Source organism: Solea solea, chromosome 3 (genome assembly GCF_958295425.1).
Source record: "Solea solea chromosome 3, fSolSol10.1, whole genome shotgun sequence".
In the NCBI taxonomy this organism is placed as follows: Eukaryota; Metazoa; Chordata; class Actinopteri; order Pleuronectiformes; family Soleidae; genus Solea; species Solea solea.
Window position 1 is genome coordinate 9,715,731 of NC_081136.1, and position 27,845 is coordinate 9,743,575.

The 27,845-nt window shown below is 40.8% G+C and overlaps 1 protein-coding gene and 1 long non-coding RNA gene across 9 annotated transcripts in view; both read left to right on the forward strand.

The window, feature by feature from the left end:
* The first annotated feature begins 688 nt into the window (after positions 1 to 688).
* Positions 689 to 20,400, forward strand: serpinh2 (serine (or cysteine) peptidase inhibitor, clade H, member 2). Of its 4 annotated transcripts, none has more exons than XR_009239945.1 (6): positions 689 to 842; positions 1,873 to 2,492; positions 7,737 to 7,829; positions 8,575 to 8,807; positions 15,648 to 16,451; positions 18,616 to 18,710. XR_009239945.1 is itself a non-coding variant. In XM_058625498.1 (5 exons), the coding sequence occupies exons 2-5, from the start codon at positions 1,880 to 1,882 to the stop codon at positions 18,919 to 18,921; spliced, it is 1,245 nt and encodes a 414-aa protein (XP_058481481.1). In that variant the 5' UTR covers positions 695 to 842; positions 1,873 to 1,879; the 3' UTR covers positions 18,922 to 20,400. The 4 variants fall into 4 exon arrangements, 2 of the variants coding, with proteins under 2 accessions (XP_058481481.1, XP_058481482.1); XR_009239946.1 differs by lacking the exon at positions 18,616 to 18,710 and adding an exon at positions 16,993 to 17,056; XM_058625498.1 differs by lacking the exon at positions 15,648 to 16,451 and having other exon boundaries at positions 695 to 842; positions 18,616 to 20,400.
* A 2,257-nt stretch (positions 20,401 to 22,657) lies between these two features.
* The window catches only part of LOC131455775 (uncharacterized), a 128,132-nt gene continuing 122,944 nt past the window's right edge, over positions 22,658 to 27,845 (forward strand). For all 5 annotated transcript variants that reach the window (XR_009239836.1, XR_009239838.1, XR_009239837.1 and 2 more), the window contains exons 1-2: positions 22,658 to 22,751; positions 25,401 to 25,484. This is a non-coding gene — a long non-coding RNA (uncharacterized LOC131455775). The remainder of the gene's footprint in view (positions 22,752 to 25,400; positions 25,485 to 27,845) is intronic.

The window sequence follows — 27,845 nt, forward strand, 5'->3', positions numbered from 1 at the left end:
GCCTATTTCCTAGTTTCCCGGTCTTAATGCATCACATATTTTATATGTGATACGATCTTTAACCTTACAACATCTGGCTGCAACTGTTTAATGTGATTGTATTTGAATATATTTTCTTTTACATTCTGGTCATTTAGATCTTTCAAATTGTTGTTCTTTTTTTAGGAGCCTTGTCCCTGCTGTTATTGCTTTTATTGTCTTTTACTTAATGATGTAAATCAATGATTTCGTAAGTACATATAAAGGTTTTATGTATGTATGTGTCTTGTTAGAAATGATGTCCTTTACCTCGAACACAGTCTATGCTGTGCAGCAACCTGGCTAGACACAACAGGTGTAAATTAGCCAATAGAATAGAAAATCTTGATTGATTATTCTGATTATTGGTGCAATAAAAAAAAAAAAACAGATTGCAACACAAGACACACACAAAAATGAGCATAAAACACACCAAGAAATACAATATTTGCATGTTGATATTCATTATTCCGACTTCTTACATGAATAAAAGCTCAAGAAAAGCACTGTACAGTTTGCTTTTCACCACCCTGCTGTGAAAATAGGTTTCCCATAGGAGTATATCTTGTATGTTAAATAGTGATGAGGGCGCGTGGCTAATATTTGCATAATGTCCGTTTATAGACAAACTGTCTATAGTAGCGAAGGAAGTTACGGAAGAGAGAGAAACGTGTCCGCCGGTGAACTTCCTCCGTGCGCTGCCACGTCTGAGCCCCCGTGGTCCCAGCCCTACTTCCTCTGGAGCAGGAGCTACCAGGACAGGACAGGACAGCGGCGACGGCGGCGGCGTCAGCAGCGGAGTGATACACTTGAGTTAATAAACGGTAAATTTGAACATCTTTTCCTTCTTTCTTCTCCCGTCGCGGAGGAAAAACATCTGCACCAGCAGCGCGTGGAGCTGAGCAGCACGCGGACAGATGTTTCCACTCACGACTGTCAGCGCCTCGAAGAAAAAAAAAAAAAACATGATTCATTTTTTTCCGCTTTTTTTCTAACGCGAGTAGAAACAGCACCCGGTTTCCCCCTCCCTTCGAATCCACTTTTTTCAGCACAAAACTTCACCGAAGTTAATTGTCACACATCAGCGGGGGAGATAATAACCACTTTGCCAAGTATGGGAGGAATTTACTAATCAAGATTAGTGGTGTGGCACTGTAGGAGAAGGAGGCGTTTTTACAGCAGACAGGGAAGGGAAAAGCCTGTGGATGTGTTTATATGACTTCATTTCAAACACGAACAGGGCAGTGACATTGAGGGGGCTGTTACCCTGCTAAACACGCACGGAAACAACTCTATCGAGCAGTTTAGTCTGGGCTTTTTCAGCTGTGGCATAATATCTGTTCCATTGTGGCATTAAATGTACTCTCATTGGCCACTTTATTAAGTACACAGGACATATAATAAAGTGGCGCCAGTGTGGTCTAATGTTGCTGTACTGTACATTAAGAACAATTTGATAAAAGTTGAATATAATATATTATTTATTTTCCATTTTTATCTTACTCCCTAACTGCTATTCACTTCATATTTTCTCTTTTTCAAAACCTTCTCTGTGGCATGGTCCCAGTAGATCAGCAGTTTCAGAAATACTCAGAGCAGTCCATCTGTCACGTTCAAAGGAAAATATGTTTGTGACTATGAAATATGGAAATAAACAATGCCATGAATTTATTGTATTTTTTTAATTCCTGTAAAATATTGACTGTTAAAAATGCAGAACATTTATTTTCAAATGTTATATTTTTCGTAAGACTATAATCATCAGCCGCAACATTAAACCCAATAACTAGTTCAAATGTTTTGACTGATCTTAAAATGATAAAAATGTCACTCCTCATCCTGTGTTTTCCCTAGATTTGCCATGGTGTCCAGGTTTCCTGTGTGCTTCCTCATTTCTCTGCCAGTCCTCCTGGTACAGGGCAGTTTATCCTCAGCCATTCCTCCTCCCAACCCTCCTCCTCCTCCTGTTGATGACCCCACCTGGGCTCTTGGCCTGCGCCTGTACCAGGCCCTACGCTCTGACTCCAGCTCTGTAAACACCCTGTTTTCACCTCTGCTTGTTGCCTCCTCACTTGGAGCGCTGGGTGCAGGTGCTGCAGGCACCACCGGCAGCCAGTTCCAAGACCTCCTCAAAAATCCTTCCCCGTCCAAGGCCAGTGCACAGACTGGGGAGCTTCTCTCCACTGCGTTGAAGAGCTTCATCGAAGCCAATGCGACCACCTTTCACATGCACACATCCTCCGCTGTGTTCTCCAAGCAAGCCCCTCCGGTCAGCCAGGCATTTGTGAAGGACAATAAGGCCAAGTTCAGGCTGCAGCATCAGCCACTGGGGAAAGGAGGCTCCAAGGCTGACCTGAAGCAGCTTCATGACTGGGCCAAAGACTCGCTTGGTGGACTGGAGGCAGCTCCTTTGGAGGCAGAACTACAGGTCAACACTGGAGCCTTGATACTGGCAAATGCTCTATGTTTTAAAGGTAAGCAGAGACAGTGCAGAGCAGATACACAAGTGGAGTTGTTTATACTCTTCATACTATATTTGATCCATAGAAATAATGACATTGTTTTGGTAATAGTAACTAAGTTGTAACAAGATAATATATAATTATTGTTTTAATACAATCATATGGGGGTTTTGTGTCACAGTGCCAGAAAGTTTCCAGATTTATCCTTTAAAGTTGTTATGGTTTATATTAGAGGTTGACTGTTTGGGGGTAAAATCTAATCAAATATAAAGGGTTTATAATAACAAATGGAACACAAAGTTGAAACTGAATAATGTGTAAACGAAAAAATATAAAATACATGAAATGTATAAATTGTAAAAATACACTTTGCCAAAGTAATTGACCAATCAATTTAAAAAAGCCAAATATCAGCTACCTCTAATATCTGTAGCCTATATTCAAGTACAACAAATAACAAGTTTCCTTCTGTAATCTGAAATAATTCCTATAGTTGATAGTTACTTTCTAATCAATTTATGGACAAATTATTCCAAGGCAGTTGACAGAATATGTCTTTGGCAGAGAAAACAAATTGAGAACACAATTTTGTCTAGTGTGTGTCAAAACAGTCAAAACTGGCTGTGACAAATGAAAGGAATTATATAGTCAACTGAATATTTCATTATTGTGCAGATGCAGCGTCCTGCCAGGTTGGAAGTAGAACCACAACAGAGCAGCTTGGCTGCACTAAGTCATGCTGAAATAGACTGATGTGCTTTGTAATTGTGGAGTCATTTGGAATTATGCAATATCTCTGCACTGGAGTTGTTTACTGCTCTGAGTTAGATGTCTTAGAATATTAATATGGTGTGCGCATGTACAATATAGTGCTCAGGCTGCACAGAGAGTCTATGTGCCAGTTTGCCCAGTACACTGGTGTGTGCCAGCATTCCCACCTGTGTGCGGCGGCGTGCATGTCTGTGTGTCTGTGTGTGCGTGCACGTGCTGGACTCCAGCTGGTGGACACAGCAGATAAAAGATGATTCTGGGGTCTATCACTGAGAGCTTATTCATCTTCCATTGGGGGGTGATGTGTCATCTTAAATAATTGAGTAACAAGTGTCCAGACTCTCTTCCTCACTGTCATGCCTAACATCTGTGCTCGGAACGCTCCAAGTCTGCGGCAGCACAGCTTGGCTCAGATCTGTTCTTTGTGACAGGCAGCAGGGGTGAAAACCAGTCAATGTTTGCATGTGAATTCAGTCGGTTCGGAAGCTCCATCTGTGATTCAACACTCGCGTCCCAAAAAACGTATCCATCTAAACTCCATTCAAAGTTTATAATGGGGCTTGTTTTGCTTTAATTAGACTGTGAAACATTGTCAGTATCTCTGCAATTGGCTTTTAGCTTGTGATGAGTCATTGAAAACTCTACAGGTGGTCTTTAAGAGGGCATAAAACAAACAAGTAGAAAGGCTTTTAATTTTTAGTTTTTGTTACGAAGCTTAAAGTTAATTGAGCTTGCTATTAATTAACGGCGTTGGCTCATCTTTACCTTCAGCTACAGTACATACATTTAATTAATCTCATCTGTAATCTATGAGTTTTTTTTATGACAAGCTCTCGGATTTTTCAGCTTCTTAAATGTAAATTATTTCCTGGTTTTCTTTGTTCCATAAAACAAAGAAATCATCACAACCGATGAATTTTGGTTTGTAGACGAAACAAGACATTTGATGATGTCATCATGTTTTCTGACATTTCATGGACCATATTTTTGGTTTTCATACTCTTACTTTCTCAAAGCATAGAAAACACAAGTGTGGCCGTTGACGTTGAAGAGTCATTGTTTTGTTTGCAGTCGCCTGAAAAGATGAGGCTGTGTTGAGTACAGTATGTGCTTCTGTCTCTTTTTTGTGGCACTTGTGTCCTTTTTGTCTCCTGTTCACATCCTTATCTGTGTCCGTCTGCCTCCACTCCCTGTTTCCTTTTTTTTTTGTTTTTTTTTTGTTTTATGAGGTGCAAAGAAGGCAAGGCTGCAGATGTGAAAACAGGTTGCCAACAGATACACAACCCTTTTTGAAAGTAATATTCCCGGACAGACTATACATTGATAAGCAATTTAATTAATTTTCTTTGTTTGATGTTCTGACTTCATTACAAAATGAGTTTTTCTGTGATCCGACCCTCGTTGCTCAGTGCAGTAATTTTGTGGAAGAAGTATACAAATTAGATTATACAGGAGACTGCAGCACACAAATTAGATTAGGGAAAATTGGATTCCTTTAGTTTTGATTCATAATTTGAAAGTCGTAGATAGTTTTTCTCTTGCTTCTAATAGCCGCCTCTGGTATGTTTTAACTTATTTTATATTTGTCTTTGATTTCAGGCTCCTTAGGCGTTTCATAGCTTGTGATAATGTAACATAATGTGGTGGTTTCGGAGATGGTGCTGGAATTTCCTTCCTTCCTTTGCCTGTGTTTTTTGTTTGTTTCATTTTTCTTTCCTCTGGTTAATTATTCAAAGCTCTTTGCTGTCCCTCCTTCTTTGGGTTTAACACAGCATCCAGAGAAAGGGAAGGTCAGGGGCAATTAGTAGTGAAACATGTTTATAGCAGAGAGATGGTAAAAGCAAAGAGGACTGCAGAGGCAGAACAGCATAAGGGGAGATTCCTGGGTGGGAAGGGGACAAAGAGAAGCAGAGGAGAGAAAATTGGGAAAAAGTAAAGACTGACAACGAAGAAAAGTAAAGAAAGAGAGCGTGGCCTGCTGAGAGAATGAAAGAGATTGACAGATGGAGTGGAGGGATGTAAAAAGCCTTCCATGGGAGTTCCAGTCCACACTAGTTAATTAATTCAGGCTTTGTTCCTGTTTTAGACAAACAAACACTGGAGACGCAAGAAGAGAAATAGATTGTGAATCAAGAAAACAAAAACAGTCGAGAGACAAATTTACTCGAGATAACACAACAACTAGAAGAAGAACAGAAGACATGAGAGAGAACAAGTCCCTTCATATTTATCTAACCTCTAATAATAGCTTGTGTACAATTAGAACTAATTGTGATCAGACGCGGAGGAGACGGAGCGAGACGCTTTCATTGATTCTCCTGGCTGAAGTTTACAGTATGAATCGGTCAATCTTTGACTGATGGGATTTCTTCACTGTGCAGCTGTTTCTTGGTTTATTGTTGGACGGACAGTGATAGATTCTGGTTTCCAAGTGTCCAATAAAAGACCACAATTCACAGGAAACTCAAAGCTGGCCCGCCTGGTCCGCAAACATCTGCAACCGGAGACCTCGTGAATGTGCTGTGCAGCCCAGTGGTGAGGTCATCAACTCCGCCCCTGCTTGATACCATTTCACAGCATTTACACAGAAAGCGTTCACGCATCGTGACAACATTTCAACGACACGGCTGCCACTTTGGGTAGCCCTCAGCAGAAATTCCAGCACTATCACGTTTCTCCCGCTGATGTTACAGGAAGCGAAGCGAATGTCTGTGACTTGTGCTGGCATGCCAGGGAGGCAGAAGCACATGTCATTGTGCTTTGGCTTTTTGATTGGCCGGGGGTTCAAACAAAGCTGGCTGGTTTTTGGGAGAGCAAGCGTTCGTGCTGAAACTGTTAGTCGACCCCCAGGAAATGACTGTAAGGTCCAGTGTGTAAGAATTATACAAATCTCAAGCAAGGAACTACAGTGGCCTCTGCATACCAAAGAAGATGACTTTCTTCTTTGTTTGCACAGTGAGTTTTGGCTTCAAAGCTGGCCTTCTCCACTCAGGCTGCTGTAGAAACATGTCTGCGCAAGATGTTGACTAAAGAACTTTAGAAAATAACCAATTTTTTTTTTTTCTCCCAACATTTACGTCGAGGATAAAGCCTTACACATTGAATGAGTGAGGATTCCTGCAGTTTTTTTTCAAGCTTTGACCTTAGCGATCCAATGACCTTGTCTTTAGTGCCACTGAGTGTTTGTTTATGCAGTAACGTGTCTCCACCATCTTGTCCTAGAACCTGTTATACAGACACTTCAGTTTTCCACACAGTGCATCATACTGTACCGCCATGGGACTTTTCTGATTTTTGATGTGTCTTGACAACATCTTGCTGCATCTGTCACCCTGTCATTTGTTAGACATAGATTTTTTTCCCCTCAGGGGGAATTTGCAATAACTTAAATCATCCCTCATTTTCTTATTTTTTGCTTTTACTGGTCTAAATTGTGTCTTCCCTGTCCTTTGCTTTATGTCTTAACACCTGCACAACTAATGACATTAGTCATCAAAGTAAGATGTTGAATATACTAACTGGATGGTGATTTTGATTCTTTTTTTTTAATCTTTACAATGTTTAATCTGGAGTATATTTTTTTAATAATTCATCAAGCAACAGATTTGCTGTCAAATGAGGGGAATTTTCTGCTTTATCATGTTATAAGCTGAGTATTTTAATTGTGTTGTGACAAAACAATAATTTAGAAGGTGTTGTCTTGGACTCCTGGAACTTGCAATGGGTATTTTTGTTTTGTTGTTCTGTCATTTACAGATGAATCAGTAATTAATAACATGGAGGTGGGGGAAAAAGAAACCTCTGCACACTTTGTCCAGTGCAGGTATTCAATAATAAAGCCACACAAATTGGTCTCTAGACTTTCACCTGGATAAATGAGGCATTAGAATTCTTTTGCCCTCCTTACACCACAGCATTGTGTCGTGATTGCGGTGATCTTTTGAAAGCGATGGATCAATAAAATCATAATTAGTTCCAGCCCTCGCCGGGACCTCGGTGTCATTCATAAAGAGTGACATACAGTAAGTACAAGTCATAATCTGTCGACCTCCTCGCTCCGTCCACCGTGCCCCGCTCTATTCAGTGTTCCGGCAGGTTTGACGATGTGTTGTGAGGCTATTACGGCGGTAATTCCACTGCTCACACCCGCTCCTAAATTGACAGCTGTCAGGGGGTTAGCAGGGCCAAATGGGATGGGGTGAACACTGAAAAGGACGCTGCCGCCTGAAGGACCTCATAACTGGCTCAGTAAAGCACTCCACAGTGTTGAGAAGAGGTGGACAGTTTTAATTGGCACTTAATATTGATGATTTATGTGGAGTGTCACATTAGTCACCGTGTGTGAGGTCTGTATGTGTTTTCCTCAACTTGTTTGGCCTTGTTTAACCTTTTCACCCGTGTCCAATATTTAGCGTTTACCTACATCTTCTCAGTGTTGACTGCTCTGCGTTTAAAGTGTCTGTCCATGGCTGTGTGTTTGTTCAGGCCTGTGGGAGAGAGAGTTCAGCGATGACAGCGTAGACCGGCGAACCTTCCTGGGGAAGAAATACACCAAAGTATTGATGATGTACAGAGCAGGTAAAAACACTGTCTCAACCTCTGCCAACAATTAAATGCAGCGAAACTGAATTATACTTTTGAACAGCGTGAACATCTGTGAGGTCCAAACTGCCTCCCTTCTATTTATTATTGTGAATCTCATCATTTATTCAGCAAGCTTTTCATATTTTATGTATTAAAGCAACAACAAGGCAGAAAGAATTTCTGCTCTGCCAGCACTAACAGCCATGATTTTTCTGTTTGTAATGTTATATTGTAATGTCTTTTGTAATTCATGAAAAAGATTCTCCGTTGTCCCATAGACTACATAAAAGTGGACAAAGTCTTCTTGGGAAGCATAGGAAGTAGGAGAAAAGGGAGCATTTTCACTTGAATTATAACATCAGTAAATATTTTTCGGAAGACTTAATGGTCTCAATCACTAGTTTCAGATCTTCAACACAACATGATGTCATTTTTGTAAACGTTCTTACCATTCAGAAGAAAATACATGACAAACCACAGCACATATGTACAGATGGTACAGTCCAATAGGTCCCTGGTTGCAGGTGGCGTCTCAGAACTCCCTGTGTCAAACACAGACATTTGTATGTATACACTCTGTGTGTGACCCTCATTTTGTCCACAGATTCAATCACATTATGTTTGAATGGATGTCTTTCTAAGACCAGGCAGGTGAGAACCAAGGGTGGCATCTGCTAAAGGCAGAAAAAAAAGGCTCCCCTTCTTCCCCATCAGTGCCTCCTTCTCTCGTCTCCTCCAGGTTTGTACCGTCACTATGAGGACATAGAAAACATGGTGCAGGTTCTGGAGGCGCCTCTGTGGGGAGGCAAGGCCAGCGTGGTGTTCCTGCTGCCCTTCCACGTGGAGAATCTGGCTCGGCTGGACAAGCTGCTGACCCTGGATCTGCTGTCCAAGTGGCTGGAGAAGACCAACACGACCAGTGTGGCCATCTCGCTGCCCCGAGCAAACATTAGCAGCAAGCTCAGTCTGCAGGTTAGTGCCACCGAGTTTGAACAGCTGAAACATGCAGCACACACAGATCTGAAAAACAGCAGTACATTCTAATATAGTATATACATAACATGACTTTTTGAGTTTGCAACTGACATGCAATGTTTTATCGCTTTAATGATTGTTTTTATGTACCATCTGTGTCAAGAAAATGCTATAACTCTTTTACCAGTAAGCTTGTGATTTATAATGTCATATGAGTCTAATATATATTAATTTTTAATTCAAGCATGGTGGTAAATTGCTCTTAATTATTAGCAGTTGACCCTGACAGGGCTGTTTGTAGTCTGTTGCTCCGTGATTCACTCTAGTTCTTTGTTTAAAAAGCATTTTAATGCTCTTGTTCGCATGAATTATTTAGTCTATTTCAGGCTGATGTATTATGGTATTCCTGTGCACAAAGGCAGGCAGTGTTTTTGAAAAATTTGGCTGACATCAAATTCCTCACCTGATTGATAATCTCATTAAGGAAGATCCGAGAGGCTTCAGTAGCTTTCTTTAATCCGTCTGTGATACTGGTTCATTTTAGGTTCATGTCTTAGTTTGTGGCTGCACTCTCATTTGCTTCTCCTATGATGTGCATACTAGTCGAGCATATTGCAGCTCCCACGTGCTTCTCCAAATGCCTTGGCTGACAAACATAGTTTATGGTAAACTTAGTTTTAAGGTCAGGGGGCAGTTGTTGTATTTACTTTCTGAGGAATTTTGCAGGTGTTTGTGAGTGAGCAATGTGGCTTTATTCTTTTTAGTTAAGCTGGCCCCACACAAGAGGATAATTGACCAGATTTCAGTCCCGATATGGCCCTTCACACAATCGTGGGTGCCTTCCGATTTGAGGCTGGTTTTAACAGATTATCTGGCCAAATAATCCTGTACTGTGATGGGTTAACAGTGTGATTTCAACATCATCAGATGCATCAGAATTTATCCTGATTTCAAATCATCCACAGCAAATCAGAATTTATCCTGATTTCAAATCATCCACAGCTTTTTTTCTTGCATTTCTGATGCTAACAGTCCCCCTCCATGTCTGCTTATATTCTGAAGTCACGTTAAATCTTGCACGTTTCTGTGAGATCCCAAATCCCTGCAATCTCCTCCGTGAAATCGCTTGAGTGTGTGTTCTTGCGTCTTCCCTGGATCGTCTAGTCTGTGCCTTCTCAGGATTAAAACATTGAAAATTGGTTACAAACTTTGTTGTGTCTGTGGTCTCCCACATTTTTTCAAAGAAATCAAGTCAGATTTGAAAATCCTCTTGCATGTGTCAGGCTTCAGAGCCATGTTGCCTACATAATATGCTCAGCACCGTGAACTGGGGTCATGCAGTTTTTGTAATGCTGCGGTGCAGTGTGACAGGCTTGATCCTTACATACAGCCATAGTTATACTTGACTTTGTTCTCTCCCTCTTATTCATTTCCTGTTACCACACACTGATACAATTTTTCATACCTCCAAAAATGCATACATCACTCTCATATTTATTCTTTGTCACCCACATCCTCCTCTTTGGTTCTTCTTCTTCTTCTTCTTCTTCTTCTCTGTTCTTTTATTCTACCTTGGCCTCTTCTTCTCAGTGACATACATTTGGCTTATCTTTTCTTTGCCATGAAGAGTTATTTTTTTCCTCCATTCATGTGTCTCCCCTCTTTTGATTCCGTCTCCTCCTCTCTCTCTCTCTCTCTCTCTCTGTCCTTATGTGTTGCTCCTCTGCTTCCATGTTGTCTTGTGTTTCTTGCTTGTCCTTTCTTCCACCTCTTTGTCTTCCTCCATAAATTCCTCACCTGTGACTTCTCTTTTGTGCTTATGTTTCTGTCGTCTTCCTCCTGTGGCTCTTTACTGCTTTTTGTCAATGTAGCAGTGGCCTGACTTACTCTTTCCGGCTCATTGCAGACTCAGACTCAGGTGAGTTCAAATGTCATGCCTTCACACTCCTCTCCTGCCTGCCTTGAGATGATGGATTTCCTGCACTCACAGTCTCAGACTTTTTAAGCACACCCTGGCTGCTAAAAGGATAAAAGAGTCCTGAGGATGACCATGAAATGTAGCTAGATTTTGACCCCCCCCCCCCCCCACACACACACACACACACACACACACACAACATACTCGAACATCATGCCAGAGCTCAGCTATGGTCTCAGCTGTCTCTGCTCCTGTTTGAACATGCATGACTTTTGTTACGTTTACATCTGTGTCCCTTACCTACTTAAAACAGAGACTTCTGGAAAAGGCTACTGGCTTTTTTTCCTTTTGAAAATTCCCGGTTTATCACACAGATAATCAGACGTGTCTTCTTTAGGCTACTTCATATTTTACAAATTTATCATTTTTAGATATACTTATTTCTTCCTTTATTTAAGATTTAAGAGTGATTTTGTATTCATGAACATCCCCGAAATGAGTTCCACTTGTTAATAGTTCCCCTTAGCGTACCTTGTTCCCCAGGGAGTTTTTTTTAATTGCTGCACTTCTGGGTCCCACCTCAGTGAGTGCAAATGCATGGAGAGATGCTGTGATTGACGAGAAACGTGACACCCTTTTCCTTTATTCCCTTTAAAGGATTTAATATCACCAGATCCACAGCTTTAGTGTGTTTCTTTCTCTTTCTGTAAAATACACAACACAGAGCGAGTGTTGAAGTTTTTTTGGGTCTGTTCCAGCTTGCAGATAAGGATTAGAAGTCACCTGTTGCATCTGTGGACTATTCAAAAACACCATTAAAGAGGCTTGCTGCCGTGTTTCAGACTCTGCTCTGATTTTTTTGACCTGCTTGAAATCAAGCCTGACTGCAACAGCTCCGGCCAACTTTAGCCACTCAGTGAGCATGACCATGCGGCTGCAGCAGAAACAGGAATTCAAGTTGAAAATTAAGCCAGGTTTCATGTCCAAATGTTATTTTGGGAATAGATGTACTAGTCGGGGGCTCCTGGTGAAACGAACGTGTACTGTGTGATCTCACCGTCGCCAATAAGTCGTGTATCGTCAACTCACAACAGTGGCAAGACTCCCACTCACAAGACAAGAGTTGTGGAGTGCACATTTTAAAAATCCTGTGGTGTAAACTCCGCTTAATTGGGTCTTCTCAGTTATGACATATCCTTCCCCGATTTGTCATGTTTCATTACTCTCCAAAAATCTTTTTTGCGAAAAAGATACATGGCACCAGCTGAACACAACATATATTCTACATTTGATCATGCTGTGGCGTGGGTATGTCCAGTGTAACTTGAATGATCATGTAGTGTGATGTTTTAGGCATCTAGGTATGGAGGAAGAATATTTTTGAAATAAAAACACATAGCTGTGGATGGAGCATAGGTGGAGCAGCAGGCAGGCGGCAGGTTTAGTCGCTGCTGATGCTAATGTGAGCGCATGGGGGTTGCTAAGGTTCACGCAGGCCAAACTATAGGCTGCTGACTGGGAGATTAGAGAGTTGTCAGGCTGGCGGTAGAGCACGTACTTGACCAGGCCACAGGGTCTGTAGCGAAGGGGCCAGGGCACAGACAAGTTGCACAAATCACATGTCTCCTTGTCTTTGAGAATGTTCCTCTGATGTGATGTCGAAAACAGAGTTTTCCTCTTGTGCTACTGACTTTACCACAGGTCAAATGTTTTCTTTTGCAGTTGAATCACAGAGAATCTAAAGGTTCCATGAATATGTTTTAATATTTCCGACAAGGAGATTATGTTTTTGAAGAAATTATTCATGTTGGGTTTTTGTCAAGCCGGCTTTTTCATAGACTTCTTGATCTCCACACCAATGCTTCTGGTTCATAAATGTATTGATGATTAATAGATTAGACATTGTGATCATGTGACAGTGGCGTTAGTGAGCAGAGGTTCTTCTCTCAGTAGTGTGTGACCTTTAGCACAGGTCACACATCTTTCAAAGAGCTTACAGACCTTGAACGTTCTCCAGAATTCAGGTTGTGGAGCGACGGCTGATCACCCCCTCAGTGCAATGTTTGCCGTTTAAATCAGGCTTAAAAAAAAATAATGAGAAAACGCTGTTGTACTCTTCTCTTTGCTAAAGAGAGAGGAAGAACACGAGAGATTCTGAAACCATAATGTTGAGGAGGCTGTGGTGAACATGATGATAGTAAAGATAGCATTCGATGATCAAAAATCAGTCATTGTTACTCATTTGAAGGACACAGACCTAATGAACATGCAGAAGTGATGCGTTGCTAATTTGGCTTTGATCGGTTGTTTTCGCAGACTGTGTATAAACTTGACTTTACTGTTGTAAGTTGACTGTGGAGAGTGTCTTTGTGCTTGTTTGTGTCATCTTTTTGTTTTAATCCCGTCTCTGTTTGATGTGGTTGACTCACACAACCTTCGTATTATTATAATATGTTGAACATTTTCAGAATTCAGATGCATTGTCACCTTGGTTTCCCACAACTTGAAGGGGAATCACTGCAGTTAGAATCCTCTTCTGTTGGAAATAGACCCCGTGTACAGTCTGAACACGGACTTACAATTAGAGAGGTATAATATTTGGCGGCGCAGCGGTTGTGGATGAATAAGAAAGACATAGTAAGAGAAAGAGAGAGAGAAAGATGGGTTAGTTGAGCTTGACAGATTCAGAGGCCATGCCAGAAAAACCCATTTCCCTGGGGCATGCTACGCTGACTGGAACATATTAGCATGTCCTCTTTAGATGTACATCGTAACCTCATCATGGACTGATGAAATCCACTTTGCGTCTTTCTAGTTTAACAAAGCCTCTCTGTAGTGATGTACTGCCATGTTACTTGGCGAGCAACAAACTTTTGACATAAACATTGTCAGGACACTCTGGGGAAAAGGCTGTAATCTAGAACTAAGGCTTGGAACAACTGCTTTTGACATGGCCATGACTTTGCCAGTTAAAGGAAAAACATACTGTTGCACAAGCGCTTTTGTCTCTGCAAGAGATTCTGAAAGACAAAAGGAAAAGCTATTCAGTAAATAACTAAAAGAAGCCTTATGCTGCTCTCATTATTTAACGTAATTATGGATAAACACTTCAATGTTTTGGCGTCTGAGTCGCCGACCTGTCATGCGCTGTGCTCCTCCCTTTGCTCTCTCGAGAAAAAGAAGTGCGTTTGAGGAACCACTGTGAAAGAGCTTAAGCCCTGAACAAACCCTGACCGACCCCTCTGGCCACTGACAGCCAGACATTTTCTTTCTCTGACAATGATTTTTCCAATTGCATCAGGCAAATAACTGCTCATTACTGGGCGTAAATACTGTTTACCACACTTTCTGTCAGTGCTTGGGCCAACCGTGGACTCCTGGGACTAGAGGACAGCATCTGGACAAACAGAGGATCATAGTAGAGTGTGTGTATGTTGGTTCTTCTATTGATGTGAGGACCCGTTTTGTGCCTGATGGTTAACTATAGGGTGAAGTGCGAGAGAATGCATTACATCAACGATACAAATGGGTGTGTGTGTGTGTGTTTCAACTTAAGGTCTTGCTCCCTCTAACTGTAGCAAATGAGAATAATACATTCATGCATTCTGAGTCACATTGTGCTAAATTGCCACATCTAAAAGCACCTATTCCCTCCTTCACTTCTGTCCTCTCTGTCATCAGTCCCAGGGATCTAATTCCTTTTGTAGGCCTAACATCTGACTCTAATACAGCATCACTCAGTGGCACTGCCATGGTTCTGGTGACCTAAATAGGAGTGACATTCGGCAGGCGAGTGGAGGTGGAACTGGAGAGGTGGAGGAGGACGAGGGGGGTCAATGATTGCTTGGGGACAAGATGGAAAGTGTCACCAAGGACTATAAATAGCTGAGAGTTGTGCCTTTTTCCTTTCTGTCTGATTCCATTTTCGTGGTATTCTCCTCTGCTGAAGGGCAGACAGTGTTGTAGTCTGTAGGCAGAGATGAAGAACCCTCTTTACAAGCTTGGTCCAGAGATTACTGAGTAAACCTCCCTCGCTGCGTCCCCCCCCTCACCCCTTTTCCCTCTCTCTCTGACCCAGTGCTGACCAGGCCCCACATATAAACACACTAATGGCTGAGCTTGAGCGTCATTCGGGCCCTATCTCCACTTGGTGACTAAGATGTATGAGTGTGCACCGTAGAGCTCACTCAATCATGGCTAATGAGGTCAAAAGGCCATCAAATATTTACAAGAGCATACTCGGCAGTATACAGTGTCGAGAGGTGGCTGTTTTAACACAGCTACTACGGGCCTGCATTATATGTATTCATCAAATGTTTTTCATGGTCATTAGTTAAATATCTCTCTGAAAGCTACGGCTTTTTTTTTTCCCTTGTTTTCATTTGTAGCAAAGATGTCCTTGTGGAATTAAAAAATAAAAATAAACAAGTAAATGAGTGTACTGACTGTGTGAAAGTGGTAAAAGCCCATATAAATAAGAAACCAATAGAAGTATTGCTGATGAGACTCAATAAAGAGACGGCGAGGCTTTGAAGCCTTGAGAGCTGATGGTGAGAGAGTAAAATAGAGGCTTTTTTAATGCCAGTGTTGAATAGGTCCTTGAAATGGAGCTGTGATGATGCTTGTGCCACATACTGCATGCTCGAAACCACCCACACACAATGTTCAGGGCAGTGTTGAATTAGGAAGAACATGTCTGTAGTTGTTTAATGCTGCTCAGAAGAATAATTTGGGGTTGTAGGTCTGCCCTAGTGCAGTGAAGAAAAGGAGATATTTGTTTTCTCTTACTTTATTACAGATGTTGGGTTTGTCCTGATTTGAGCAGCACAAATTGAAGTATCACTCTCACCAAACTCATTCATGAAATTTCTTTCTTTCTTTCTATCCTTCTTTCTTTTGCTGTCTTTCTTTCTTTTCAGGATTCACATGGGGTATTGCGCTCATATCAGTGGACAGATTGGTTTTGCACTCAGTTTTATCACATTTTTTATTTTCTGCTCTCACAGTTCAAACAAAAATACTCCCAAACTTAGTTTATATTTCATATACAGTATATATAATCTACCAACCAGCCACTTAATTCACAGGTGCACAGGTCACCTAATAAAGTGGCACCTGGTTCGGTCTTTTGCTACGTTAGGTTGGACGTGATTGACTAGATACAAGTGGTGATTTTAGGTTCTGTTGCTTCTCTGTCATTGTAGAATATTGATATTTTCTCCTTTGCTCACCACCACCACCAGCATAGAAATGGTTGCTCCTGACACGCTCCATTTCTAGCTGAAATCACATTTCTTTCCATTCTGATTCTGAGCAAGTCATCTTTAACATTTCTACCTGAATACATTGAGTTACTCTTTAGATATTTGCTAATAAGGTTGGCTGGTGAACGTATTTGAGAATTACATTAAATCCATACCAATTAAGCATTATTATTCATTCATTTTGCCAATATGACCTCAAAGATGAATTTTGTTTGGGAGAGCCCCAGGGGGGTACCCTGTCCTTCTTCCCTTTCTTCCTTCTGCCTCAATGACTCCTCACTGACAGACCTGTGACAAAGCTGCCACAACCTTCCCCTGAAAACTCCCACAGGTACCAGCCGACAAGCTACTTAGTGGGCTCAACTATCAGGCTGAAATAATGTGATGCAGTGGGATGCACGCCTCAGGCTTGATGCCATCCTACCTCAGGCCTGCTTGGATTGCACTGCTGTAGGCCAAGTAAGCTACACACACACACACACACACACACACACATGCATGAGGAAACCACCAGCTGACAATGCCTGTGGCTCTCACTCACAGACAAATAGCTCATTGATGCTGTACGTGAGGCATCAGCAAAGTCGGCCCAGTGCTGTTCCATCTAAGATTCATGTGGTGTTTCAGAGAGAAAGGGCAGCCAAAGAGCATCTCCCAGAGGTTCTTCTTTCTGTATAATGCAGTGCCACACCTCTGCAGTGTCTGAGTCTTTCCTGGGCTCCTCTAACACTCCTGGCCTGTTTCCCAGCTCGCTGCCACAGGGTCTCTTAATTTTTAAAGACTTTATAGCTTGAAAAAAATAAAATAAACCAGGCGCTTTTGCCTTGACAAGCATACAATATTACAGAAGGGGCAGGTCATCCGGGGTTGGCACTTGGTGTCTTTAAGAATACTGGTGACGGAGTGTTAGTTACATAGAAGTACAGTAAGAGCTGCTTTTTTTCTCTTACACACATTTGAGGAGTCCACCAGTTTAAGTTTGTTTTTGTTTCTCCTACAGACGAGGAGCAAAAAAAACAAAAACCTGAAAGGAACACCAAGTTGAGAGAGCAATGGATACAAAGGCGCGTTGGCCTGTCAAAGAACGAGACGGATGTGGAAGGAGGGAAAAGACTGCGTTAGGAGCAGAGAGAGAGAAACAGCGTGGGATAAAATAGAGGCATGTTGGGCTGATGAAGGATGGGGATGCCAGGCGGGTGGCAGTGCAGCAGAAGAAGACAGTGATGTAGTGGTCGCGGGTGGAAAAAATAAGAAAGAGTGGGGGAATAATGGATGAGGACAACAGAAGTGCATTAGACAGGAGGTGGCGTGTGTGTTTCCGTGTAATGGGAGCTTTGCGTTAAAATACAAGAATGGGAGTGGCGGATGCCGGTTCATACATCCACTTGTGTAGGTTTAAGTTAACATGATCCAAGTTAACTTCCTTTTGCATGCACATCTCAAATATTAAGCAGAGGAGCAGATATTTCAGTTCAGTTCAGACCTCTATTCTCCCTTAATGAGGGGGATTTGGTTTGCAGCAGTGGTTAAAAGGACACAAAATATTGTGTTTGTTTTTAAAAACGTCCAACGAAATATCAGCAACAATAAATAAATAAACAAATAAGCATAATGATACAGGATTTGGCTGATTGACTAAGTGCATTAATTGCACTTGGAACAAAAGAAAACTTGCATATATTGCACTTTGCCTGTATGTCCAACCTGAGAGGAACAATTTCCTCCCAGGATGATCACTGCTGGCTAAAATAAACCTTTCCTTTCTCAATAATTGTACGTTCCAAATTTCTGACAAAGATGGCTATTTTTCATGGAAACTAAGCCGTATTATAAGAATAAAAAGAGAAGTCAAACTCTGTGATGCAACACCTGCAGAGCAATTACATTTACAGGCAGACAATCCTCAAAATGATTTATTTTTGTCTTTTGTCAGCCACTAGGAATATTTCCTACTAAAGCCTTTAATCAGCTAAACTTGAAACAATGCTACAGCTAAAAACAATACAGTGCACCCACTCGTCTGTCTCTGTTACTTTTCTTTTAGCCATCGCCTTCCGCATATCCACACACAAGTCCACACTCATACCCACGGATGCTCTCATCTGGCCCTCGAAGATGCCTGTCACTGTGAGTGGCCCTCTGCCATTGCAGGATAAACTACCTGTCATGATGACGCCTTTCTGTGGAATTCATACCTGGCAAAACAAAGGGGGTGCTGAGGTCATGGGGCATCACTCTTAAATTATTCATCCTCTGCTTCCTCCTTCCGTCTCCTCTCTGCCTGTCGCCCACTTTGTTCTGCCAGCTCGCAACAAGGGCATCTGTCAGGCTCCTTCCCATCTCGAATTCTTGAGATAGAAAGTAAATAAACATCATGGTGAAAAATTCCCCAAGCAAAACTCACGACTGACTGACTGTCCTGAAAATGCTTATGTTTACATTAATCCTGTGGAGAGGTTCGGTAGGGGCAGTGTACGGCTCACAGCATCATTGCTCTCTTCGCCTGCATAATTGATCAATTTTTTAGCAATTCCTTTTTTACATTCACTTGCTGGACTTCTCCATGTAGAAGACCTTAAGGCAGAACCTTAAATTCCTTTACTCTTGTGTTTTCTAATTCCAGAAACAGTTGCTCGCTCTGGGCTTGACTGATGCCTGGGACCAGAAGGTGGCCGACTTCTCTGGCGTGTCTGGCGGAAGCAAAGGTAAGCTTCATCTCAGTGGTGTCCTCCACTGGGCGTCCCTGGAGCTGGCTCCTCAAGCTGGGAAAGAAGAAGCAGATCTAGAGGAGGAGAACATAGAAAAGCCCAAGATGTTCTATGCAGATCACCCGTTCATCATCTTTGTTCGAGACAACGCCACCGGTGCCTTGTTGCTGATGGGAGCCCTGGACCACGCAGAGGGAGAAGCTCTCCATGATGAACTGTAGTGCCCTCCAGCCTCTGGCCCTTCACTTTCTGCTCTGTTTCATAGTCTGCATATAAATATGGACGTAGGGTTGTGGTTGAAAAGTGAGGCCTGGGAAGTAAGACGGAAGTATCAGTTAGCCAATGGAGGGACTATGCTGTTTGCAAAAGGAACTGTGTTTGAACAGAAGTCTATGGAAAAATTGTCTTGAAGAAGTAATGGTCTCGATTGCTAGTTCCATGTGACATCTGTGAATTTACTCTTTTGACACTGCTGTGGGGAATTTTGAGGCTACATTTTACAACCACACGATTACTTCCATTTTTATACACATTCTATGTTGTGTCTCTTACTCTCTTGCACTCACACGCTGGTTTCATAGTCAAGACGTTGCCATTCCCTCTGGTACAGTTTCATCAGACTATGTCTTGCTGTCATACATTGACACTGCATAGGCTCGCACTGACTGATGCTGCCACTGCCATACTCCCAACTCTGACACAGTCATAAACAATGACACCTACTTAAATGGAAATATTGTGTAAGACGATGACTGTTACATGGAAAACAACAGATTTGATTGACTTGATTCCTTGACCACACTCACTCTCATTCAAGGGCTTAGTGTACAAGTCAACACAAAACTAAATGACAAACACTAACATGCTGACAAGCAAAAGTGACATGACACAGCAGCGTCAACGAAGAACTTTAACAAACACAGCCTTACAGTGACACTTGAATATTCACAGTCAGACAAACACCCGGGCAATTTGTGTGGGATGCCCATGCGGTCGCTGCCAGCTAAGGCGGGGTCTCCTGGGCTGGATCTGAGGAAGACTGATGGGTCAGCCAAGTGCTTATTGATGAGCCAGCTTGATGCTAATAGCCATAATGAGTCACAATGTGTGTCAACAACACAGAGAGGACAGAGAACCTTTGAATCTCTTGAAACGGATTTGAGGGATCAATGATCCTGTCGTGTCGTTTTAAATAAACATGTCTGACATTGCTTGACTTAAGTGTAACAACTTCATTTTTAGGATGAGGAGTTCAAACAGGTACCAATTGTAACTTGTGTACTTGGTTTGTTTTATTTAGCACCATGATGGATGAATATGTTGCGGAATGAATGGCAGTTGTCACTTTTGGAATTGTATAAAGATACTTCTTTTTGAGGTTTTTTTTGTTACCCTTTTTCCGCGATAGGCGAGGTACACCCTGGACAGTTAGAGTGCCCAATTTACCTATCCCCATATTGCATGTTAATATCTAACTACATCTTTCTTGACCACATTTCTTTTTTTAACCCTGAACTAATTTTGTTGACATTGAGCCTCAAGTGTTCATGCATCAGTTATTTTATTTTGGAAGTGACACACTCACAGAGTGCCTCGAACGTGCGTCACCAACTTTTTCAAGATCCACCCAAGGTTTACATGAAGAGAAAGGTAAAATTTGTTCCTTCAATTTCTGCCAATGAATAGAATGAGAAATGAAATACTGTATCTGAATGAGTTCATTTAAAAAAAGAAAATCTGCACTGTACCTATTGAACCCATGTCAGTGGTTTGGTAGCTTCCGTGTTTTATACTGGGATATTTTTCAATTGTTGCTGGTTTTCCATGAGTCTACACACCTAATGGATTTTGTCCTAGATGTGGAACAAATTACAAAAAGAAGTGGTGCAGTGAAGGTGAAATCCAAATGTGTGCCACACCCGCCCCGTTATAGTGCCGAGAGTCTAGACACACAGCTGTGTGTTACACTGTAGCTTTGTTCCTAATTTAGCCCTCTGCACAGGTCTGCTCGGCAACAGTGTGCATGTGTTCATGGGCTGCTTGTGTGTGACTTAAGCTACCACAGTGACCTCTCTGGTGTGGCCTCTTGTGCGGCAGAGACTTGTAAGCTGCATTATACTTCTGGCCTACCCTACACTGTGTAAGTCCGGGATATCAATTCAGACAGGCTGATGATGGATCCAAGGCTGTCTGCTGTGAGTGCATCACTCCTGCTCATTCCAACACCAGCTTCCCACTGACTCACCTTCACACCGCGTTTGGTGCAGAGCCCCGACAAACAAATGCATGTTCACATCCGCTCACAGGAAGCCAGACACGATCCGACAAGGAAAATATAATGAAGCTACTGTACTTCTCAGAAATGTGGAGCAGCTGTATAGTGTATTCAACTATGTACCAATGTGTTTGGTTTTTTTTTAAAAAAGGAGCCTTTCACCAATAAAATATCTTTTGTTGTCTGTAGAATTGTTTGTGTTGCACGTTGGTCATGACAGGTTTTTATTTAATAAAATTCCCTCTCAGTGTGCACAAAATCTAAAACATACAGTGGAAACTATACTTTTTATGCACTTTTTGTTTATGTGAGTTCATGTTGGAAGGATGTTTTTCTGTGTCTGTCTGTCTTTGACAATAGCAGGCAGCAATATTTTTGTACAGGTAATTATATCCTCCTCAGCTTCTATGGTTTAAAAAAAGTCAAGGGAATTAAATGTTTAATTTTTTATGTTTGGTTTATTTCTAAATGAAAGATTATGGAGAAGCTGGACCATAAACTTCTCTGTTCGACTTCGCTGTCTCAGGTCGGTTCAAGTGTTGGACAATCAGAGTGGCTGCCAAGAGTGTGATACAGCAAAAGAGCATTAAAGGCAGCGTCATCCCAAGTACAGCAAGGTGCCTTTAGAGGGAATCATGAAAGTGGCTGGCTGTGTTCATATGGGGGTCATCTTACTGATAGGGATGCTCCAGGGGCTCTGCAGCTTTCACCTTGATCTTTTTACAGCTTTGCAAAAGTAAGAAACTAGCACACGACACATGGAAACCAGCAGAGTTTTGCACTTGCTGTGTGGTCTATGTTACGTTTGTCATTTTTTATATATTTTACCTATGTATGATATAAAATGAAAACAATGTGTGTATGCTAAGGTACAAGGGGAAGAGAAGAAAAAGAGAGATGTGATACATTTGGCTTGATTTTTAATGAAGATGCACTTTTCTATTTAAATAACAGAATGGCCTTCAGACATAAATTAAACGAACAAGTGTTTACATTGGGCTTTCAGAAAGGCTGGTATATGCTCCCTGAGACTGCTGATAACTCAGCAGTTAATTAGCTTATTAAAACAAGCCTAGTTCATTTTGTATGTCTTTGTACATTTATAATTTGAGTCTATGAGTATTCAAGAATGTGGAGCTTTGCAGAAAGAATAATACACAAATATAAAAAGGGTAAACCAGGGCAAATATGACAACATTAACATTGCCTGTCTGAAACAAGTGGTTTACACAGGCAGCCAAAAACTACAACAACAATAATAATACTGTTCTGACATGGTTAACCGGTGTCAGATACAACTCTGTGGTCACAGACAAAAATGACGCATGTCTTCATTTATATAATCATAGTTTAGTCAGAAAACTGGTGCAGCAGGGCCACACAAGGTGAAATGATATCTATTTTGTGTGTGTGTGTATTTTAAGCCTGCGAGTTGAGCTAAGTGATTGCTAATTAAAATTTTATTCAAGCTATTTTTACACATTTGGACTCAATGAAATGTTCTGTGCTGTGTGGTGGATGAAGTGACTTTTAGTGACAGTTCAGATAAAACCAAATGGCTTCTCAGATAAAATTAAAACACACACAAAAATACAATATGTCGAAAAATATGTATACAAAACCACTCTGTAGCCAGTGTTTGACTTTTACGGAGCCCATACATTTTGTCCCTTCAGGGCTGCTGTACAATTGCAACATGGCGGATTGAGCGCTGGAGGATTACGCATGGATGGGATTACGTCGCACCTGGTGTTGATAATTAAGTGCTCAGTTAAGGTAAAACGGCGATATTTCATACATTATACATACCGAAAACACAGTAATGATACTTATATAGTATTAGTACATATTTGTGGCGATATGAAGTCAAGTTTACATAGTATTGGGAGAAATATATTGTGTGGGTGGCGAATACAAAAATTAGCCGTTATGACACGAATAGCCGTTATGACACGAAAACATTGAAAAATAGATAATGCTGTTTCATAGTAACTCTAGTCCCCTGACGTAGTAGATACAGAAGGTAATATGTAAAATATGTTTCAGTTTGTTGACGCAGAGCAGAAGGTGCACAGGTGTAACCGAACGGTGGTTAGCTAATCCTCCGTGGTCAAACTATCTGACACTGAATTTGAACGCCCTCATTACAAAGGCTTTTACAGGTAAAATAATAATAATAATAATAATACAGCTGATTTGTAATCACATCAACATCCGACTTTGAGCAATGGGACATTTAATTTGAAGTTCTGCAAAAGTACAGTAAAAATGTCTGGTTTGCAGTATTGTAGTAGTTATAGATGTGCTGAACACAACCTAGTCAGTCTTGCCCAGACGTTATGGAAAAATGTGTTTGTTATTACATCTCTGTACTGTAAAATTTCTGATATCCAGTAGATATCAATGTGCTGAACACAACTTTTCCATTCTTATTCAGAACTTTTAGAGAACTTTCTTTATACAGAAGTCCACATTAGGTCTCTTAAACATAGCTGTGAGGATTTTCATTATTTTTCCAATGGATTTTCATTATTTTTCCAGTGCTCGCAGTTTTTTATTTTGAAAACCATCATTAGATGACAGACCTTTACCATAAAAGCCTTTAAAATTCAGTGTCAGGTAGTTTGTCCACAGAGAAACAGGTGTCAGATAGCTTAACCGCAATTGTAACCAGACATATTTATTATGGCTCTGTCAAATTTGTGCGTTCATATAAACCGTTGATCTGCTTTTCTATGCACTGCGATGCATTTTCATAGCAGTTATATTGAGCCTCCCCACGCCTGGCTGAAGTATAATTAATGGCATGTTATTCAGTACCTTTGCCTGGTTATTATGTGTGCTTGCTGACTAACAAGGTTTACTGGGACACATCAAGTCATCATGTCTTCTGTTCTTCTGCTGCTGTCACAAGTCTCAGTGATCTGAAAAAAAGTGAAGGTTCTGGCACAGATACGATGAAATGCAACTGTTTTTATGGTGTGCTGCTCAGTAATTTGCTGCTGGTTAAATATCACCTCAAACTGAAAATTTGCCAGGAAAAAAAGTTATGTATTTTGTTTTAAACACTTTGCTTGTCACATCTAGAGAGTAATTCACTTATACTATTGTCATTTTTGCCATGAGCTAGTAATTATAACAATTTACTAATATGTGTTTGTTATTAGTGCAACAACTAACAATGTGCCCTTTGCACAGTTTGAACGAAACTCACTGGTGTAGTAATTTATCAAATTAATGAAGGCTGAGTTCCATGTATGTGTGTCAAAATGGCTGCTGTGCAACACACCCATTATTTTTATTATTGATTAATCTATCAGGTTTTGATTTCTCTCATTGGTTGTTTGGTCCATAAAATGTCAGAAAACTGTACAATTAATTCATTGTTAATCTGTGCACCCTGGACCTCAAAATGACAATGTTCTCAAATGGCTTATTTGTTTGCACAAATAAGTGCCCCAGTATCAATGACAGACTGGGCTACTTTGAAGGGATTTCTATGGCCGTCCCTAGAAATCCCTTTTTTTTTGGTACGTCACCGCTTGAAATATTTTGTTTGTACAAATGAATATAACCTTAAGCCCGCAATTGATAAGTGGGATCTCTGACTCTCTTGGCAAACTGCAAGTGGACAGAAATTTTTGCAGAGCTGAATATCACACAGTACCTTTAATCTGTCACTACTAACTTTCTCAATGGCAGATAGTTACTCGGCCTGAAGTAGACTGTCTACACTCTGCAGCAGTCCATATTAATGTTATTGATCACTGTCAACTTTTGTGCTTCCTCCAACCTCAAACCACGCTATAGTGTGGGGTCTCTTTGCCTTTTCCTCTTTTCCCTGTGCTAGTAAAGTTTTTTTTTTTTCCTTTGCTCTTTTCCCCAATAACCCGTTTCCTTTATTGCCACAGTCCCTAGAAAGTGACAACTTGGGAAACTGAATCAAAGTTTCAATAAAGCTTGGACTGCTGTGGGCTTTGACAAGTGAGGTGGCTGTCGCTGAAGTGGAACAGTACAGCAAGAGTCTGAAGGAGGACATATCGGTTCCAGAAAGATAAATAGTTCATGAAGTTGTTGACTTCACCATTTTATTACTTTTGTCTCAGAATTTTCCGCCTGCCTGCAGCTCTTTCTGCCCACAAATTATTCATTGTGCACCCCACAGCCCCCAGCTGTCAATCTTTGGATCAGGAGTTGGTAGTGAAGGTGGAAGTTATTCATTTGCCATGAGCTCAAGTGCTTGGATAGTTATCAGGATCTCAATAATACTACAACAGCAATCAGGAAGCCATAAAATCATTTCACCTTAACTTATTTTCTAAAAACACTGTGCTGGGCCATTGAAGACTGAAATTAAACTAACTGACATGCTCCTTACTTTTCTTTACCTGACCCTTTCTCTGTCATGTTTTTAAACTGATCCAGGTGCTGTGGTCAGAATAATGTATGGTACAACCTTTCTCACAAGGACCAGCCCCTCATGTTGACCACAGGAGGCCCAACCTGAAGGTAAATCTTAATGATGACTGCACACGCACACATACATACTCAATAAGCACCAGTGTGACACGCATCTATAAGTTCAAATAGTCATTGCTTGATTTACTGCTGGTACAGCTTTTGGGTCTAATTTTGGTCACAGTGTCCCCGAGGACACTTGAACTCGAGCCAGGGATAGAACCACCACTACTTCCTGATTGACAGCTTTCCTTGTAATAGTATTGTAATAGTACCTATTGAAAGGAAATGTTTTTGCAGTTGCTGGATTGCCATTGTGCACATGACATGATTGGTATCAGGCTGAAATATACAGTGTGTATATATATATATATATATATATATATATATATATATATATATATATATATAGATAGATAGATGTTTGTATGTATCTCAAGGTGAAGTCCATTCATTTCCTATACTTTTTTACAGCTTGATATTTTTTCCTTTTCATGTGGTGTCCAGTGAATCCTAAAAATGACAACATATCACATAATTATTATGTATAATTCTCGCCTAAAAGGCCTTATTATATAATTATGTCATTACCTCTGGGAAGAAAGTGTGTGGGGGGGTTTTGTGCGTGTGTGTGCGCATATTTTTATTCATACTGTAGTAGGTCTCAGAACAATTACATCAACCCTGAAGTCCAGACTACTGTCAAAAGTAACGACAGTGCTCAACATAACAAGAGAGAATAGGGAGGCTGGATTATGCTGACAATATGAACCAGATGGAATTATCAAAGTTGGTGTCCCTCAATGTATTTTTTGTATTTCTGTTAGAATGTTTCATGTAACTGCATATATGTCCCTGTATGTCTATGTTTGTGCTCACATACTGTAGACTGCAAAGAAATAGTTGAGTACTGTGAGAAGGCTTTGGTGGGGCTAGAAATGTCAGTCTCACTATGCTCCAGTAAGCTGGTAAAGCCATCAGTTTGTTCATGGAAACCTTGTCAGCAGCAAATAATTGATAGTCATGGTCTCCCAACCACCAACAGGCACTCTGCAGGGTTTGGGCTGCATTATCTACATTGCAGACGGATCTTAAACTGGTATATCGTTCAGTTCAGGACATGTTATTCTTGTGTTCTGCTCCTGTCCAATCAGTATTGGTATGAACTGCTCTCATCTGAAGCCAAAAAACAGACTTCCAGGACTCACCTGCAATGTCATCCAGAACTGCTCCTGTAGCAGCAAATTGAAGATGGTTTGGTTTAAGCTTTTAGAACCAGTGTTTTTGTTGTGTATCGGTGCAAATCAGAATGTGTGCCAAATTATTTCATAAAAATGCTTCCCATTTCTTTTTCATAGTTTCTCAATTTTCAAACCTGCCTAATACAAACTGAACTTTTGTGTTGCATATGGTGTTGATACTTGATTTTGAAGATAATTCTTTTCCATCTCTGAACAAGTTTCAGTGTAACATCAGGTTATTGGGTCGAGGCAGGGAGTTGGCCCATATGAAACTTTTTTCTCACCATATATTAACAGATACATAATAATCGTAATGGGTCACTGATTCATAATAGAGAGAATGGTGTGTAATTTAATGATCGTCAGCTACTTGAAGCGCCAGAATCAGCCCAACAAGTTCAGTGTTGAACTGAGGTCAGTTGAGACGACTTGGACGTCATCAAACAGCTGAAGTGTTCACTATAGCAACTGTACATCCAGCAAAAGATTTTCAGATTTAATTATTAAGCTGATGCCACACATTCTATTTTCCACTTAAGAAACAATGACACAATGCCCCAAAATAAGATTTTTTTTATTTTTTTATTTTATTTTTTAATACTACAAGGAGTGTTAAGTGTGTATCACGTGTGATCAAATAATTAGGTTTCTGTTCCAACGGTGCAAATTGAGGTCCCCCTTTATCTCTAAACCCGGTGAAGAAAACTTGTTTTATTTGTTTTTCTTTAGGAATTCAGTGGTAACTGAAAACTAGGACAAGTGTGATTATTGAATCTCAGTCACTGTCATATAACACCCAGTTTTCTTTCTACTGTTTCTTTGTTGTTTTTCCTTTAATGTCATCCCACCTATCTTACCTACATTTGTTTTTTTTTACCTAGGCATCAATACTAATGTGTTGCAGTGCAATAAAACACAGGAAAAATGCTGTTTTTAGACAATATGGAGGCCAGGTTATGATTGCTGGTGCTCATTTGGCAAATGTGCATAGTCACTGTCATCTCATCAATTACTAACAATTACAATTACTGTCATCCCAACTAATTATGAGGAATAATTACTACTTTCTCTGCCTGCGAACACACTGCTGGCATTTACATGAAGTGACCCATACTCCGTTCCCTGTAGTGTGTCTGTGTGTGTATGTGTGTACACTCCTTGAAAATAACAG

What these genes read in the sequence shown, in the direction of transcription:
- serpinh2 (XM_058625498.1), top strand. Translation starts at nt 1,880, where the DNA reads ATGGTGTCCAGGTTTCCTGTGTGCTTCCTCATTTCTCTGCCAGTCCTC. An exon ending in AAATGCTCTATGTTTTAAAG is followed by an intron (nt 2,493 to 7,736) that starts GTAAGCAGAGAC and finishes GTGTTTGTTCAG; the next exon opens with GCCTGTGGGAGAGAGAGTTC. An exon ending in GCAGCAAGCTCAGTCTGCAG is followed by an intron (nt 8,808 to 18,615) that starts GTTAGTGCCACC and finishes TTCTAATTCCAG; the next exon opens with AAACAGTTGCTCGCTCTGGG.